At 46.3% G+C, this 18,490-nt stretch overlaps 1 protein-coding gene across 8 annotated transcripts in view; it reads left to right on the top strand.

The window, feature by feature from the left end:
* Positions 1-18,490, top strand: part of ZNF185 (zinc finger protein 185 with LIM domain) — a 104,599-nt gene that overhangs the window by 37,840 nt on the left and 48,269 nt on the right. For 7 of the 8 annotated variants that reach the window (XM_039912415.1, XM_039912414.1, XM_039912417.1 and 4 more), the window contains exons 2-11: positions 2,182-2,255; positions 4,085-4,208; positions 6,924-6,992; positions 7,835-7,906; positions 8,901-8,939; positions 11,314-11,391; positions 12,501-12,584; positions 14,029-14,109; positions 15,393-15,476; positions 17,689-17,730. In XM_039912415.1, the coding sequence (XP_039768349.1) occupies positions 2,228-2,255; positions 4,085-4,208; positions 6,924-6,992; positions 7,835-7,906; positions 8,901-8,939; positions 11,314-11,391; positions 12,501-12,584; positions 14,029-14,109; positions 15,393-15,476; positions 17,689-17,730 (701 nt within the window). In that variant the 5' untranslated portion in view covers positions 2,182-2,227. Of the gene's footprint in view, positions 1-2,181; positions 2,256-4,084; positions 4,209-6,923; positions 6,993-7,831; positions 7,907-8,900; positions 8,940-11,313; positions 11,392-12,500; positions 12,585-14,028; positions 14,110-15,392; positions 15,477-17,688; positions 17,731-18,490 lie in introns of all 8 variants that reach the window. The other variant, XM_039912413.1, reaches the window with a different exon arrangement.

The following is an 18,490-nucleotide window of genomic DNA, read 5'->3' as shown; positions in this document are numbered from 1 at the left end:
GGGGTGTGCTGCCTAATGAAATGAAACATTGAGCAATGTTAATTGGAATTCTTTGTTCAGCCCTAATTGCTCTTGGTTGGGCATACGCTGTTCAGAAGATCACCCACATACCATCTACACTAACAAATAGTAATATTTCCAGTTGGATTTTCCCATTTAAATGTCCATTTAAGGGAAGTTTCTACAGAGGAGAATCTGGCTTCCTGGATCCTTGCGTCACTCCCTCCTTTTAACTCATTATCATTACCCACAATATCTACTGAGTAGCTACACTGTGCAGAGCACTGAACAGGGCCACTAGGGAATATGCAGAAGCATGGCATACAATTCTGGCCCTTGACGAGCTTACAGTTGAACGGGAAAGACAACTGTACTGAATTGGACAAGTATACACTTACCTGTATAATGTATAACCCAAGTGGTTAAATAAATCAACATCTAATAAATGAACTGATTGAGAAGCTGAACTAAAAGGGTTGAGGAGGCTCAGAGGAAGAAATGACTAGGAAAGTGGTTGGCTTTCGGGAAGGTTTTGAACTAGAGGTGGGTTGTGAGCTGGTGGATGTGAGGGAGGAAGGCATTCAAAGGAAGTGGAATGGCAGGATCAATGGGCCAGAACCGGAAAACTTGAGAGAAATGGCTAAGTGGTTTGTTTGGGAGGGCTGAAAAGCCTGGAGTGAGATGTAGAGGAAGAAGAGAACTGATAAGCATTTTTTTTCTGGGGTGGGAGAGGGAAGGGTATTTGTTAAGCACATACTATGTGTCAGACACTGGATTAAGAACTGGGATAGATACAAGCTAGTCAGGTTGGACACGGTCCATGTCCCACATGTGGATCACAGTCTTAATCCCCATTTTATAAATGAGGTAACTGAGTCACGGCATTTGTTATTTAAGGGTGGTGAGAAACGATAGTCTATATATATGTGCACACACAAACACACACACATGCACACCACGTACATGAATAAACTAGTATATAAGCACCCTCACCTGGGCTATAAATATTAGCTGAGGAGTACCATATATCAGTTCTACATGTTATCTTCTGTGTGATGGGACATTAATTAATCCCCTCATCCAATTTTAGCACCAATAGGACCAGAATCTTCCTTTCTTATTCTGGTCGACTGGATTTGAACCGTAACCATAACTGTGGTATTTGTTAAACACTCACTATGAGCCAAAACCCATTTGTTTGGACAGATACAAAATCTTCTGGTAGGATACGATCCCTGTCCCAAATGGGGCTCACAGCCTAAGAGGGAGGGAGAGCAGGAAACCATTTTACCCTGAGGTTCAAGAAGTCTTTTTTTATGGTGTCTCTTAAGGACCTAACACTTGTAAGTATTAAGTGCTTGGGCAGATACAAGCCAATCAGGTTGGACATAGTCCAGGTCCCACTTGATCTAAGCAGGGGGGACAGCAGGTATTAAATCCCCATTTGACAGTTGAGGAAACTGAGGCCGAGAAACAGCTTGGCCCAGTGGAAAGAGGACAAGCTGGGAATCAGAAGGACCTGGGTTCTAAACCCAGATCTGCCGGTTGCTTAATGGGTGACCTTGGGCAAGTCATTTAAGTTTTCTGTGCCTCAGTTTCCTCAACTGTAAAATGGGGATTAAATAACTGTTAGGTTAACTGACTTGCCCAAGGTTACATATCAGGCAAGTGGCAGAGTGGGGATTAGAACCCAAGTCCTCAGGCTATCAGGCCCTTGTTTGATCAACAAGGCTATGCTGCTTCCCAGGAAGAGGCTTAGAGAGAGGCTGTTTGTGGGAGGTAGGGAGAGATAGCGGTGCATCATACCAGGAAATGTTTGCCTCTAACTGGAACCAGTTATAAGAACCAAAAGGGATGAAGGGAAAGAGGGTCGAACCCTGACCCGGAGTCACCGAAATGGGTAACCAGATGAGGGTAATTAGGGCAAATTGATTTAATATAATGAACCTTGGGTCATAAGGTTCATAAGGCCAAAAGACCTCAAAGAAAACTCAATAAATAAACCAGGGAGAACACTTTTTCCTTACAGACGTTAAAAAGAAGCGTGGCTTAGAGGAAAGAGCAAGGTCCTGGGGGTCAGAGGTCCTGGGTTCTAAACCCGGCTCTTCCCCTTGTCTGCTGTATGACCTTAGATGTGACTGAGGTAATCACCTGAGAATGTGTCCTCTTTTTCTCCCCAAGCTCACCTGGAGGATTGAACGGCACCGCAAGAAAAACCAAGAAGACCATGATGTCCCTCGGCAGCAGCTCAAAAGGTATATCCCCTTCATCCGGCCCTACCCTTTTTTCTCTCGGGACTCCTCCAACTCCTCTTTTGAACAGGTTACAGAAGGCTTCTTACTGTAAATTTGTAAACTCCTCCATTAGATTTTAAACTCCTCTGCTAGATTGTAAACTCCTTTACTAGATGGTAAACTCCCCCATTAGATTGTGAAGCCCCTTCTAGATTGTAAGGACCTCCACTAGCCGGTAAATTTCCCCACTAGATTGTAAATTCCCTCACTAGGTAGTAAGCTCCTCTACGAGATTGTAAACTGCCCCACTAGGTTGCAGAATCTCCCACTAGACTTTAAACTCCTCCACTAGACTGTAAGCATCTCCTCTAGATTGTAAACGCCTCCACTAGATTGTGAAACTCAAATACTTTGTAAACTCCTCCGCTAGATTGTAAACTCCACTAGATCTCCGGGTAGATGTAAACTCCTCCTCAAGACTGTAAGCTCCTAGAGGGTTTATTATGATGATGATGATGATGTGCCGTCGAGTCATTTCCAATTCATAGTGAATCCATGGATATACTTTCTCCAGAACGTCCTGTCCTCTGCCATAGTTCGCAACTCTTCTAATGGTTCTTCCGTTATCGTTGTTAGGGTCTTTATCCATCTAGCTGCTGGTCTGCCTCTTCCACGTTTTCCCTGAATTTTCCCTAGCATTAGTGTCTTCTCCAGAGAATGAATCCTCCTGATTATGTGTCCAAAATATGCTAATCTAAGTTGAGACATTTGGCCTACCAAAGACTACTTTGGTTTAATTTGCTCTAAAATCCATTCGTTTGGTTTTGGGGCAGTCTGTGGTATTTGCAAAAGCCTTGTCCCATACCACATCTCAAAGGAATCGATGTTCTTTCTATCCTGTTTTTTCACTGTGCAGGTTTCGGATCCATACATCATCACTGGAAATACCATAGAGTCGACAATTCGTATTTTTGTGACAATCGTTACATCGGCACAGTTCATGACTTTTTCCAGGCTCTTACATTAACATTAATCTTTGAGAGGGTGGTGCTTTTGTAAATAAATCAAATGATCAATGCTATTTATTTAGTCTTTTCTGTGTGCAGGGCATTGTACTAAGCACTGACAGAGAGTCTACCAACTGTATTGTACTCTCCCAAGTGCTTAGTATAATATTCTGCACACAGAGTTTAATATCAAATCAATCGATCAATGGTATTTATTGAGCGCTTACGGTGTGCAGAGCGCTGTACTAAGTGCTTGGGAGAGTACAATACAAAGAGCTGGTAGACATGTTCCCTGCCCATGAGGAGATTACTGTCTAGAAGGAATTGTATTTAATATAACAGAGAACCTCACATTGTTTATTTCAATTTAGCCCTCACCACGCCCCTGTAAGGTAGGGTAGGTATTATTATCCCCATTTTGTGTATGGGGAAACTGAGTAATGGGGAAGTTAAGTGACTTGGCCAAGGTTACACAGTAGACAAGTGATAAAATCGAATCTAAAACCCAGATCCTCTGATTTTCAGCGCCACAGTTCTCCCACTTCACCACACTGCCTTGCCAATAGATACCACTGATTCATTATGTTCCATCTGGTTGTAATTATCAATCCATTGGTTGTATGTGGTTATTTCACAAAACATTTTTACTTCATGCATCCAAATTGTTCAGACTTCTAAATCTGTGAAAGAAAAGTGATCTCTGAAGATCATGATGTGGACGGCGGTGCAGGCACTCCTGCAAAATCTTGGGAACTTGTTTCCTTGGTTGGGGGAGGTCTAATTTCATTTCCCCTCACAATTACAAAGAGAGGCTTGAAGCCCCTTCCTCTTATTCCATATCAGGTCGGTCGCTCCCGCCCGGAGAAGAAGAACGAAAGAATATCCTAAGGCAAATGAAGGTACGAACCACGCTGAAGGGGGACAAGAGTTGGATCAATAAACAGGAGGAGACAGAGAGTCGGACAATGTAAGTACGAGGGTTGACGGTTAAGGAATGTGGTCACAGTGCTATTCCCCCAAGTAACTCCATCCCCATCTGGGGCCCACTGGAAGCTAAGAGCTCCTTGAAAGGGATGGAGCAAATTGGTCATCCTACCCCTTGAAATCAGGAGACCGCAGAGACCGCTTCTTCTCCTCCTCCTTCAGCCCGAAACTTTGGCAAAGGCGCATCCTCCCCCAATCCCTTTCCTCCTTCCTCTTCCCCATCACCTTGTGGAGCCCCAATTGAGGCAAGTGACCTAGAGAGAAGATTGCCTTATGAAAAAGCCACTCTGGGGCATAGCAATATCCCCTGATTGATAGGGGAGCACCCTTAAATTCATTCAATTTTATTTACTGAACACTTCCTGTGTGCAGAGAACTGTACTAAGTTCTTGGGAGAATACATTTCAACAATAAACAGACGCATTCCCTGCTCACAACAAACAAGTCTGAAGGGACTGTAGAAGGACTTAATCTCATGCAAATCGTGCTTTGGTGTCTCAACGCAGACCTGGAGGCTAGATTGCTCCACAAACATAGCTTGAAGCTGCAAGGTCTGGTGGAGGAAGGTGATTTGAAGATTCCCCAGAAGTGCTTTATTTATAGACCTGAGAAGTAGCGTGGCCCAGAGATCGAGCACAGGCCTGGGCTTCAGAAGGACCTGGATTCTAATGTCACTTACCTGCTGTGTGACCTTGGGTAAGTCACTTCACTTTTCTGGGCCTCCGTTCCTTCACCTGTAAAATGAGGATAAAGACGGAGTCCCACTAGGGACTGTGTCCAACCCGATTACTTTGTATCTACTCCAGCGCTTAAAACGGTGCTTCGCACATAGTAAGTGCTTAATATATACCATAAAAAAGCCTGCCTCCAGCAGTAGCCAGTGCTCCCTCCACCACTTCTCCCTGTGTCCATTCCAAAAATCATCCATCCCCAAGAACATAGAGGCACCCAAATCTACTCAACTCACCCAATTTCCATAGTTCGAGACTCAGGAGAGTCCCTGCAGCTAATAATAATAATGGTAAAAATGTTAAGTGCTTACTATGTGTCAAGCACTGTGCTCAGTACTGGGATAGATACAAGTTAATCAGGTTGGACACAGTCCCTCTCCCACAAGGGGCTCACAGTCTTCATCTCCATTTTACAGATGAGGTAACTGAGACCCAGAGAGGTGAAGTGACTTACCCAAGGTCACTAAGCAGACATGTGGAGGAGTCAGATTTAGAACCCAGGTCCTTCTGACTCCCCAGGCCCGGGCTCTAGCCAATAGGCCACACTGCTTCTGTGTGGCATTGGCACAAAGAAGCCAGGTGGGAGAGAGGTCACAGAGAAAGCGTAAGGGCCACTATTCTGGGCCTCCTGTTTTCTCCACCCCAACTCCTGCAACTGGCCTTTGGTGGCTCCATCTCAGAAGAAGCCTCTGGAAAGCCTTGGAAAAAATTGAGGAAAAAAAATGAATCCGCTCTTCTCACACAATAAGTGCTCAATAGATACAATTGAATGAATGAATGAACTTCCCATGCCAAACACAAAAGGACGGAGTTTGCGATAGCCCTGAAAATCTTTGTGTCCTTCAGTCTTGTTGGTACATTTTCTTTTTTTCCCTGCTTGAACCCTACAGACCGCAGGCATTTCTTCCTTGGTATGTGGTCAACTAAGCTGTTTCGTATCACTGAGTTAACAGGAACCGAGCTGTCAACGAGAGAGGTGGCACATAGTAAGCGCTTAACAAATACCATTTAAAAAAAGCTGGGTGCTGGATGCCATCTGACACCTCTCTCAAGGGCAGTCTCTTGCATTTAGTAGCACCTCTGTGTCGCAGTGGGTTGAAGAAGAGTCCCCGGGGGCTTCCACCAGACTGGAGGGAGAAGTACAGTGTTCTGAGCACAGTAAGCATTTAATAAATACGATCGAACTGAATGGATGAATAATCAACTCCTGTAGAATCGCCGTGATTGTTACAGGGTCCCACAGGCTGGGCGAAGGTCCAGGGGAAGAGAGATGGGTAACAGTAATAATTGTGATATGTGTTAAGTGCTTACTATGTGCTAAGCCCCCTCCTAAACTCTGGGATAGGTACGAGATAATCAGCTGGGACACAGTCCCTGTTTCATAAGCGGCTCACAGTCTGAGGAGGAGGAAGAACAGATATTTAATCCCATTTTACAGATGAGGGAAACCAAGGCCATGAGATGGTGAAGTGACTTCCCCAAGGTCACCCAGCCGGTAATTGTCAGATCTGGGATGAGAACCTGGGTCTTCTGACTCCCAGGTCCATAGTCTTTCCGAACTGTAAGCTGCCTGAACGCTTACTACGGTGTTGTGAATACAGTAAATGCTCAATAAATACGGTTGGTGGATTGACTGATCATTCTCCATGTATCATGGATGAGAAGGGACTGGGAAATGACCAGGCTAAGTACCCCTAGAGGCGGACAAAAGGAACCAATTAACCACGGCTCCCTGATTAATTTTCTATCTGGTCCTGGCTCCTTAACATGAAATTGGGTGAGGAGCCTTAATTCCACTGCTCACTCCGAGGCCCTAAAGAACTTGATTCTGGAATTTATCAGGTCTATGGAGAAGCTTGGGGGCAAGGGTGTGGTTCAGGACATCCATGTGTTGGGAGGTAGCACTGAAAAAAGGCAGGGTTTTAAATGGAACTTAAGTGGATAAATTATTTTTGTTTCCTTTCCAGGGAATTACCCTCCAATGGGAGACATTCCTCTTCCTCATCACCTCCTGTCACCCCCCGGAGTAATAATAGGTAATTGATGGAATATTTCTGGCTCCCTGTTCTTTCTAGTTCATAGGGTGACTTCATTTTCATGGAAGCTGTCTGTATCTGAGATGATTTTATGGTTCTCAGGATGACATGGGAGGTACATATAGAGAGAGAGAAAGAGAGAGAAAGAGAGAGAGAGAGAGATGGATAGATAGATTCATAGTTTTTAAAATTCTATTTAAGTGCTTACTATTTGCCAGGCACTGAATTAAGCACTGGGGTATATACCAGCTAATCAGGTAGGACACAGACCATGTGCCTCATAGGGCTCACAGTCTTAAAACCTCATTTTACAGATGAGGTAACTAAAGAACAGAGAAATGAAGTGACTTTCCCAAGGTCACACAGCAGATAAGCGGTGGAATCAGAATTAGAACCCAGATCCTTCTGCCTCCCGGGACATGGTCTGTCCACTAGGTCATGCTGCTTATAGATAGAAAGATAGATAGATATCTATAGACACACATTTGCTAAATGCATCTGGGGACACTGTGCCACCGAGTACTAGATAGATAAGAGAGACAGATAGATATGTAAAGATCCATTCATTCGATCGTATTTATTGAGCGTTTACAGTGTGCAGAGCACTGTACTAAGCACTTGGAAAGTACAGTTCAGCAACAGATAGAGACAGTCCCTGCCCAACAACAGGCTCACACTCTAGAAGGGAATTGATTATCTATCTATCTATCTATCTATCTATCTATCTATCTATCTATCTACACACATTTGATAAGTACACCTTGGGACATTATGCCACAGGGTACAGTTTTGAAAACTCCAGTATACACCAAGATAACTGAGCTTCTCTTCTACTCTCCTAGGGGGATGTTTACCCAGTCCGAAGCGACTTCTTCTAATACTCAGTCTGCTCCTGACAGTGACTGCTCCAAAAGGTCGGTGGGAATGTTTCATCCCAAAAGTGACAGTATGGGTAGTTTGTTCTTCTACCGTACAATCGTTTATCTGTAATTCCTATTCACTGGCGTTCAGGTCCTTGATACGAATCACAACTCCACTTATTCGATAGCTCATCTGCCAGAACTCTGAGTCAGTTAATCCAAGGATTCCAACAGCTTTCAGGGTAGGCTACAGAAAATGCAGTGGTGCGAATAAGAGGGGACTACGTTAAAGAAAAGAATAGGTGGAGTGAGGAGTGACTGAATGAGACGAGCTTTTTGATTAAGTGGAGATTTGAAAAAATGCTATGGCAGAGTGACACCCAGTTACCTGCCGGATTTTGCTTTCCTCTCCAAAGAAGCCTGTTTGAACTCGAGACTGTGAGAATTTCGACATTATTATTAATACTATTATCACAGTGTTTGTTAAGAGCATACCGTGTATCAAGCACTGTTCTATACGCTGAGGTAGATACAAGTTAATCTGTGGACCCTAACCCTACCCCAAGTGTGGCTCAGAATCTAAAGTAGAAAGGAGAACAGGTATTTCAGGGAGCTGTCGCAGAGTGATAATAATAATGTTAGTATTTGTTGAGCGCTTACTGTGTGCAGAGCACTGTTCTAAGCGCTGGGGTAGGTACAGGGTAATCAGGTTGTCCCACATGAGGCTCACAGTCTTCATCCCCATTTTCCAGATGAGGTAACTGAGGCCCAGAGAAGTGAAGTGACTTGCCCACAGTCACACAGCTAAGTGGCAGAGCGGGGATTCGAACCCATGACCTCCGACTCCACAGCCCGTGCTCCTTCCACTGAGCCACGCTGCTTCTCTAACCACGAAGTAAATCATGAGTAAAGCGGAAGGACATCTTCTAACATTAGACACTCTACTGTAGGGGTTTAAGCTATCACCTATCAGACTTAGATTGCTCTCTCAATCGTTTTCTTTTGCGGTCAGAAGATTTAGAATCTGTGTTTTCTATTTCCTCTCCAGGCCTCCAAATGCCAAGGCTCCTACAGGCTACATTATCAGGTTGGTATTCAGGTTAGGTTAAATTGATTAGGTTAAATCAATGGTCATGTCAGACTGAGGTAACTAGGCCTGAGAAGTTCATTTGAGGATTAATTTAATTAATTTAAACCAGAATGGCAGCGATCCCAGGCAATTATCTCACATTATACCTCATGATTCACAAGGGCCATGGAGAAATGCCCACATCGTCCCAAATGAAGCACTGAACTATGGACCAGGTGCACTGTGGGACATAATAATAATGTTGGCATTTGTTAAGTGCTTACTATGTGCAGAGCACTGTTCTAAGCGCTGGGGTAGATACAGGCTAATCAGGTTGTCCCACGCGAGGCTCACAGTTAATCCCCATTTTACAGATGAGGTAACTGAGGCACAGAGAAGTGAAGTGACTCGCCCACAGTCACACAGCTGACAAGTGGCAGAGCCGGGAGTCGAACCCATGACCTCCGACTCCGAAACCCAGGCTCTTTCCACTGAGCCCCGCTGCTTAATAACGTTGGTATTTGTTAAGCGCTTACTATGTGCAGAGCACGGTTCTAAGCCCTGGGGGAGACAAAGGGTAATCAGGTTGTTCCACGTGGGGCTCACAGTCTTCATCCCCATTTTACAGATGAGGTAACTGAGGCCCCGAGAAGTGAAGTGACAGTCACCCAGCTGCCAAGTGGCAGAGCTGGGATTCGAACCCATGACCTCTGACTCCCAAGCCCGTGCTCTTTCCACTGAGCTACACTGCTTCCCATTAGGAGTCAGCCTAACAGGATACATACCTTGATGAATTAAAAATCTGACCTCTAACAAGGCAAACCTTAACCTTCGTCTTCCACATAAGGGCGGAACCCTAGTTTACTCTTTCCCCAGCACGGTTCTGCCAGAAAAGCAGGTTTGTTTTCAGATGCTTCGAGCCAGAATCTTTACCTCAGAAATCACAGCGGAACCAAGGGAGAGCTCCTAGCCACCCGTGATACATGTTTCTTCTCAACATAAGTTCCCTGTATCTTAGACGTCATGTTTTGTTTCTGGGTCAGGTCATTCGAAATGTAGGCCAACAGAGTATTTCAGGGAGAATCTGTACTTTGCAGTGGGGCTTTTCAGGCTAATTACAGAGAGCAACCACCACCAGGCAGATAGAAATCAGCAGATTATGTTTTCTAACGCTCTTCTTTTGACAAGCAGCGCCTCATTCTATTCTTTTGCAGGAGAAGCAGGAGATAGCTGGATTCAAATTGTCAAATACCTGTCTATAGGGCCCGGGTGACAAATCAAATACGGTTCTTTCTGTGTTTTCAGCCTTTCGCTAACTAATTTCCGTATTATTTTGGTTCTAAATGGGGCCCTAGAAGCCACCTCAAGGGAGCGACAAGGGAGGTAATTTCCCCAGGTGCATAGCCTGAAGGGGCGTGGCACTGACGCTTGTTTGTCTGGGCTGTCAGAAGAGGCAAAGGAAATTGTTCATCGTCATTTGTGAGCTACGAATTAAAGCCTGTAAGAAATACCCAGAGAACAGCAACAAGGGCTGTGAACATAATAAGGAACGCAGGAGAGCTCTTCTATCCTATAGTGAAAGGCTGGTTTGAGCTGGAAGGAAGGACTTCTTGGGGGCTACGTGTTTAAAACCAATGCTTATTTGATTTGGTATGCTAGAATAGAAGTAACACTAATGATGTTGGTATCTGTTAAGCGCTTACTCTGGGCCAGGCACTGTTCTAAGCGCTGGGAGGGATACAAGGTCATCAGGTTGTCCCACGTAAGGCTCACAGTCTTCATCCCCATTTGACAGATGAGGGAACTGAGGCCCGGAGAAGTTAAGTGACTTGCCCAAGGTCACATAGCTGACAAGTGGCGGAGCCAGGATTAGAACCCGGGACCTCTGACTCCCAAGCCCGGGCTCTCTCCACCGAGCCACGCTGCTTCTCTAAGTATTCACTGAGGATCCTTGGGGTGTGGTGCCCTGTACTAAGCTCTTGGGAGATCCAAAGGATCACAAAGCAACTTCCCTCTCCTCAAGGGGTTTACACTCTAATGGGGTAAGACAGACCCAGAAACGTCAAACGTGTGACATATACAGATGTGGTGTTTGAAAAAACTGCCATCTGTTTTGACTTGGGGTTTCATTCTTATTCGCTTAACCCATATTTTACTTTCCGGAGGTTGTCTCGCTGTTTCTGGGCGGAATACCAGACGAAGATGTAGGTGTGCGTCGGTGTGTGTAGATGTGTGTATCTTGAAGGTACATGTTGTCCAAGAAAGGGAATGAAGAGGTGGAAAGGTGTATGGAGCTAGGAGAGCGGATAAGGGAGAGGGGAGGTGCTGAAAAAATAGGAATGTGCGGGCACATCCTTGGTTGGAACTAATGAAGACGCCTTGGCCTTTACAGGGGAGTATTTACCAAGACGATCGACAACACAACTCAGCCTCAGCAGTACTTGCCTAACGCTAATGGAGTCCAAAAGAGGTTTGTTGGATGCTGTGTCTTAAGAGAACCTACCAGTGGGGATTTGAATGAAGGACACCTTTTACAGTAAACTGACCGATTCACTCCTTCGTGGGAAGCGACAGTGAGGAGAGAAAATCCATCTCCCTCTCCCTCTGTCCCCACCTCCGCGATTGTTCTCTTTGGGCCTTCTCTGGAGGGGAGAATGCTGCCCAGTTAGGATTTTGAGGTGCCCCTTCCGAAACAGCACAGAGAAGCAGTGTTGCCTAGTGGAAAGAGCACTGCTAGATCACACTTCTTGTGCCAGACCTTCAGCAATGGCAAAACCAGAGGACAGGGTTGTGGGAAACCGGCCGGGAGGCTTCTCTAGGATCCTCCAGGATTCCTGCCATCCCTATGCTATGGCCTTAAAGGGGATTTATTTTTTTAAACGACATTTGTTAAGTGCTTACTATAGTACTAAATTCCAGGGAAATACAAGCTTATCGGGTTGATCATAGTGCTTGACCCACATGGGGCTCACAATCTTAATCCCATTTTACAGATGAGGTAACTGAGGCACAGAGAAGTAGTGATTTGCCCACGGTCACACGGCAAGACAAGGGGCAGAGCCGGGATCAGGACCCTGTTCCTTCTGACTCCCAGGCCAGCTGAAGTACTTACTATGTGTAGAAGCAACGTGGTTTAGTGGATGGAGATCGGGAGTCAGAAGGTGCTGGGTTCTAATCCCAGCTCTGCCGCACGTCTTCTGCGTGACCTTGGGCAAGTCACTTCACTGGGCGTCAGTTACCTCATCTGTCAATGGGGATGAGAGCGTGAGCCCCATGAGGGACAGGGACTGTGTCCAGTGTGATTAACTCAAACCTATCCCGGCTCTCATAAAAGTGCCTGGCACATAGTAAACGCTTAACAAGTACCGTAAAAATTATTATCATTAAAACACCGTCCTAAGCACTGGGAAAGAATTCACAGATGGGACCCTTTCCAACTCGAACGTGTTTTGTATCCTAGCCGATCGATGAGTGGTATCGCTGGAGTGCTTAGCGGTGCGCGGAGCCCTGTACTCTGTGCTCCAAGAGTGCGCGTGAAGAGGTCGGGCCTGAGATTGATAGACCTGGGTTGTTTTCCAGGGCTGCAGTTCAGGCAAAGGTGGCAAGTCTTCCCCGCCAATCCAACTCAGGCTACAAGATGACAACAGAAGATTACAAGAAACTGTGAGTATGACTGAGTGAAAATGGACTCTTCTTTCAGAAATCCAGTCCCGATTCCTCCACTGCAATCGATTGACATTGGCTTGGGGAAGCCATTCAAGGGTTCAGTCTCGTAGGGGACGCCCTCTCTCGCAGCGTGGCCTAATGGATAGAGCGTGGGCCTGGGAGTCAGAAGGACCTGGGTTCCAATCCCAGCTCCGCCACTTGTCTGCTGCGTGACCGTGGGCAAGTCACTTCATTTCTCTGTACCTCAGTTACCTCATCTGTAAAACGGGGATTGTGTCCCACCTGACTAGCTTGTATCTACCCCAGCACTTAAAACAGTGTTTTTGGCACATAGCAAAACAAATACTATTATTATCATTATTAATATTATATTCACCTTTTCACCAGGGCTGAGAGTAGAGACAGACTCAAACGGGAGAAGGAGCAGGGTCAAGCCCATGCCTGTAAGCCTAGGAGTTGCATTCGCTGCGGGGAGAAGCTACATATTCCCAGCTGAGGCCATAGCGGCAAGACTACGAGAAGCAGCACGGTTTAGTGAATAGAGCACAGGCCTGAGAGTCTAATTCTAATTCTGAGGGTTCTAATTCCGACTCTGCCATGTCTGTCTGTGACCTTGGGCAAGTCACTTCACTTCTCTGGACCTCAGTTACCTCATCTGTAAAATGGGGATGAGCCTTATGTGGGACTGCCACTGTGTCCTACCTGACTGACTAGCTTGTATCTACCCCAGCTCTTAGAACAGTAAGCACTTAAAAGTACTATCATCATCATCATTATCATTATTATTACTCCCACTCATCCTGCAGCTCGGAGTGGATGAGGGGAACCCCAGATGTCTCACTAGCCTAAAGGGCAGGAGTGCAAGCTAGCTTCCCCCCATCCCCACTCCCTCCAGAGCCCTCTTAGTCCTGCCTGGCAACAAAGTAAGAGCCTACTGTCTAGTCAAACACCCTGTCACTCTGTTTAATTTCTTTCCAATCCAGCCTTGTCATTAAGAGATAGCAAGGAGTAATTAGCAAATGTCAGCAAGGAAAGGCTACCTAGCTGTCTTCCACTCAGCCCCCATTACTGATCTACCCAAGCACTTAGTACAGTGTTTCTGCAGATAGTAAACGCTCAATAAATTCCATGGATCGATCTCCAGGAAGGAGAAGGATCGGTTAACCCACGACTGTGGTGTTCTTCCGGTCTGTCTTTTGCTGCACTGGAACCCACCTCTCCATGCAAACATTTTCAGCAACTGCTTTGGCACGAGTGATAAAAGAATGCAAATTGGAAAGATTCTTTTTTATAAAAGGAATCCGGTGAAAGGGAAGTGTTAGCAGCAATTAAATCTCCATCCTCGCCCCGAAAGAGAACTCCTGAGAATTCCCCGGAATTACTGCTTGCGAAAGCCACGACACTGACGAAACCAACCACTTCTTTCTTCTTTCCGATTCAGAGCTCCATACAACGTCAGGCGTAGCTCCGTAGACACGGATGAAGAAGAGTCTCCCTTTTCTTCCGAAGAGCAAAAAAGGAGGTGAGACAGAAGTTATGTACAGAATAAGGTGTTGAGGAACAGGACAGGGGTGTTGAGGAGATAGATGCTTTCAATTGGGTCTTCATCTTGCTTTTGGCATCTCTTTGGCTTGCCACATCGCACTCTACATTATAGCACCCTTGGAAGAGCCACTGGGAAAAGCAGCATGGCCTAGTGGATTCAGCACAGGCCTGGGAGTCAGAGGTCCTGGGTTCTAATTCTGGCTCCACCACATCTGCTGTGTGACCTTGAGCAGGTCACCTAACTTCTCTGGGTCTCAGTTCCCTCAGCTGTAAAACCTGGGTTAAAACTGGGAGCCCAATATAGGACAAGGACTGGGCCCAAATTGAGTGTGTATCTACCCCAGTACCAAGTATATAGTGTTTGGCACATAGCAAGTGCTTTAACGAACACTGTATAAAAAGTAACCGATCATACTTTGCTGATGTAGGTTTAAGGGATTTTCAATCCCACATTTTTCTTATTAGCCACACCGGCCCACACCCCCAAAATTTCTCAAATCAGAAGCATCACCTTGGAATCCATAATACACCCAGTTAGTTCTGCTATAAAAGGAGGGCTGTGTTCTTGAAAAACCCCAGGTGGAGGAAAACTTACCTGTTTCAACCCCTCACAAAGGGGTATACGAGGTTTCTTCTATAAACTGGCACTCTGAGCCCAACAGCGTCACATGGTTGGAAGAACATTCCCTAATTATCTCCTTGCTAAAATGGGAATTACATGTACCCATTTGAGTGTGTGTGTGTGTTGCGGGGGGGAAGGGGGAGCTTATATAAAATCTTCCCTCTCTGAATGAAGCCCCAAAGTATCAAATGAATAGATTCCACAAGCAAGTCTCAGCAGCTGCACTTACAAAAGTGACCCTTGCTCCCTTCCCCCTCTGAATAGAGCACAGATCTGGGACTCAGAAGGACTTGGGTTCTAATCCCGGCTCCAGCAAACCTGGGGCAAGCCACTTCACTTCTCTGTGCCTCATCTGTAAAATGGAGATGAAGACTGTGAGCTCCATGTGGGACAGGGACTGTGTCCAACCCGATTAACTGGTATCTACCCCAGCGCTTAGTACAGTGCTTGCTACATAGAAAGTGCTTAACAAATGCCATCACCGTTATTATTATTATTATTTCCCTCACCTAGAATGAATTCCCATTGGGTTGCTTTGTGAATTACCCAGCACCTCCCAAGGCCGCCTCGCCTCAGTCCTGAGGTAAACTGTTCAGGTGGCTTCAGGCCCAGTTTCCCTATTTTTCTTTTGTGTTCAGATCGGAGGCAGCCAGCAGCGTGGTGAGGAAAGCCGCTACCCGGGAACGCTCCTATGTCCTGTCTGCTGCCAAGAAAAGCACCGGGTGAGTCGGGCGATAATGAACCGGAATGGGTAAGGTGACCAGATATCGGGCACCCAAATGGAGATGAGGGCAAGGCCGCCCCTGGGGGGCAACGGGGGAGATTTCCGGCGACAGGACAAACGGCGGAACGGAAAGAGGGCGAGGCTAGAGAAGAGGAGGAGAAAAGAAAGGGGAAGGAGAAAGAAGAAGGGTGAGGCAGGAAGATATGGGCAGAGAGGGAGAGGAAGAGACAGAACTCATCTAGTTGTCGATTCTATTGCCTCTGTCTCGCCTTGCCCTCCTCCTGTACCTCCATTACGTGGGGAGAAATCCGGGGGAAAACACAGTCATCCAATCTAACCACCCGGCTGAATTGACCTTAAATCACATCTCCGCTGGGAGGCTTTCCCTGATTAATTAATCTTCTCCCTAGGTCACCTCCCCCACCCTCGACTACCGCTTCAGCCATGTTGTGCTAACTATGCCCTTGGGTGTTCACTACACATCCACTTTTCCTTATTCTTCCTTTCTGAAAATTTTCTAGAAGTCTGCCTCCACCACTGGATCGCAAACCCTTCGAGAGCAGGTATCATCAATCCGGGAGCACCTACTGGGTGCAGGGCACTGTACTAAGCCCTTAGAATAATAATAATAATTTGTTAAGCGCTTACTATGTGCAGAGCACCGTTCTGAGCACTGGGGTAGACACAGGGGAATCAGGTTGTCCCACGTGGGCTCACAGTCTTGATCCCCATTTTACAGATGAGGTAACTGAGGCACAGAGAAGTGAAGTGACTTGCCCACAGTCACTCAGCTGACAAGTGGCAGAGCTGGGATTCGAACTCATGACCTCTGACTCCAAAGCCCGAGCTTTTACCACTGAGCCACGCTGTTTCTAGAAGAGTACACGACCCCTGCCCTCAAGGAGATATGTCTACTAATTGCACTGTACTCTCCCAAGTGATTAGTAAGGTGCTCTGGACGTAGCTGGTGCTTGATAAATAGATACTATTTATCTATTAATAACTTGATTGAGTCTTCAGGATATTTCTCGGAGTTCTGGAACACCCGAAGTATCATTCTGGATGGACCCAAACCTCTCCCTCTCTGTTCTGGGATAGTGTCTACCAACTCTATCATGTCGTGCACTCCCAAGTGCTTAGGACAGTGCTCTGTACAGAGTAAGTGCTCAACAGATACCATTGATTGATAATTGGCAGAAGCGGTGGCTGCAATATCAATGGCTATTGTCACCAGGTAGTCTCCACTCCTTCCTTCCTCCTTCCCGTGACCGTACTACCCAAAACCACAGAAGCCCAGTGCTTAGTACAGTGCCCGGCACATAGTAAGCGCTTAACAAATACATTAAGAAAAGAGCTCTTGGATCTCCTCCCACCATTCCAGCTAAAAGTTGATTTCTAGAGGATTCAGGCAGGGGCTTTTCGGGTGGTGCAATGGAATCATAAAAATCATATGGAAAAGTAAGGATGTCCAGCCTCGTTAATTTAGGGGAAAACCCCTATCCAGGACGAATGGGAGTCAAGAGGGCGGGGGACGGGAATAAAGGAAAAGCAGTCTGCCTCCAATGCCAACCCCCTCTCAGGGTGGCACAAGTCGAGCGGAGGCCTATCCCTCCCATTCGTAGCTTGGCCAGTGGCTAGTGAGTGGAAAGCCATCTGCTACAGGTCAAAACTAATCAGTGTTGGGCAGCAGCGGCATGGGACAGAGTCGAGGGTGGAGACTCTAGTGGGGAAGCAGCGTGGCTCAGTGGAAAGAGCCTGGGCTTCGGAGTCAGAGGTCATGGGTTCGACTCCCGGCTCTGCCGCTTGTCAGCTGTGTGACTGTGGGCAGGTCACTTCACTTCTCTGGGCCTCAGTTACCTCATCTGTAAAATGGGGATTAAGACTGTGAGCCCCACGTGGGACCACCTGATTCCCCTATGTCTACCCCAGCGCTTAGAACAGTGCTCTGCACATAGTAAGCGCTTAACAAATACTAACATTATTATTAGTTGGCTGCGCGGAAGAAGGCAATGGTAAACCACTTCTGGATTTTGATGAAGAAAACTCTCTGAATCCACTACCAGAACGATTGCAGATGGAGGTGGGGCGTTCTGGGAGAGATGTGTCCGGGGTGTCGCTCTGGGTCGGAGACGACTCGACGGCATAAGACAGGGCAAGACCGGTGCCTAAAGAACCAATACCTAACATCCTGTCCTGTGTTTCCATTACAGAAGCCCAACTCAAGATGTGCCACCCCCGTTTATTGCTAAGAGGTATGTTGCTGGCTGGGTCGCCAAGAAATCATCTTCATTTGCCAAAGAAGAGTCACCTTCTATCACACACAGTTCACCTTTTCTTCAGACGCAGGCTTAGAGGCAATTTCTGAAACAAAAAGGAAACAGGAGGAACCTCTGGAAAGGATGGTGACTTCTGTTAGGACAGAGGAGCAGCGTGACTTAGAAGAAAAAGCACAGTCCTGGGAGTCAGAGGACCTGGGTTCTAATCCTGTTCCTCCACTTGTCTGCTGTGTGAATCAATCAATCAGTGATATCGGTTGAGTGCTTTCTGTGTGCAGGGCACTGTACTAAGCACTTAAGAGAGTACGCAAAATAATATGCAGGCGCATTCCTTACCCACAGCAAGCTTACAGACTAGAGGGGGAGACAGACGATAGTATAAATAAGTAAATTATGGATATGGACATAAGTGCTATGTCAGGTTGACTAAAGAAGAAATGTGTGACCTTGGGCAAGTCACTTGATTTCTCTGGGCCTCACTTACATCATCTGTAAAATGGGGATTAAGACTGTGAGCCCCACGTGGGACGAGGACTGCATCCAACCCAATTTGCCAGTATCTACCCCAGCACTTATTACAGTACCTGGCACATAGTAAATGCTTAACGAACGCTATTATTATTATTATCAGACCCTGCTATTGGGAATGGAGTGAAATCAATCCATGTTATCTATTGAGCTCATACTGTGTGCAGGACACTGTTCTAAGCAGTTGGGAGAGTACAGTGCAAAAGAA

The sequence above is a fragment of the Ornithorhynchus anatinus genome, chromosome 6 (genome assembly GCF_004115215.2).
Source record: "Ornithorhynchus anatinus isolate Pmale09 chromosome 6, mOrnAna1.pri.v4, whole genome shotgun sequence".
Lineage (NCBI taxonomy): Eukaryota > Metazoa > Chordata > Mammalia > Monotremata > Ornithorhynchidae > Ornithorhynchus > Ornithorhynchus anatinus.
Note: the sequence above shows the minus strand (reverse complement) of the source record. Positions and strands in the feature narration are given on the sequence as shown.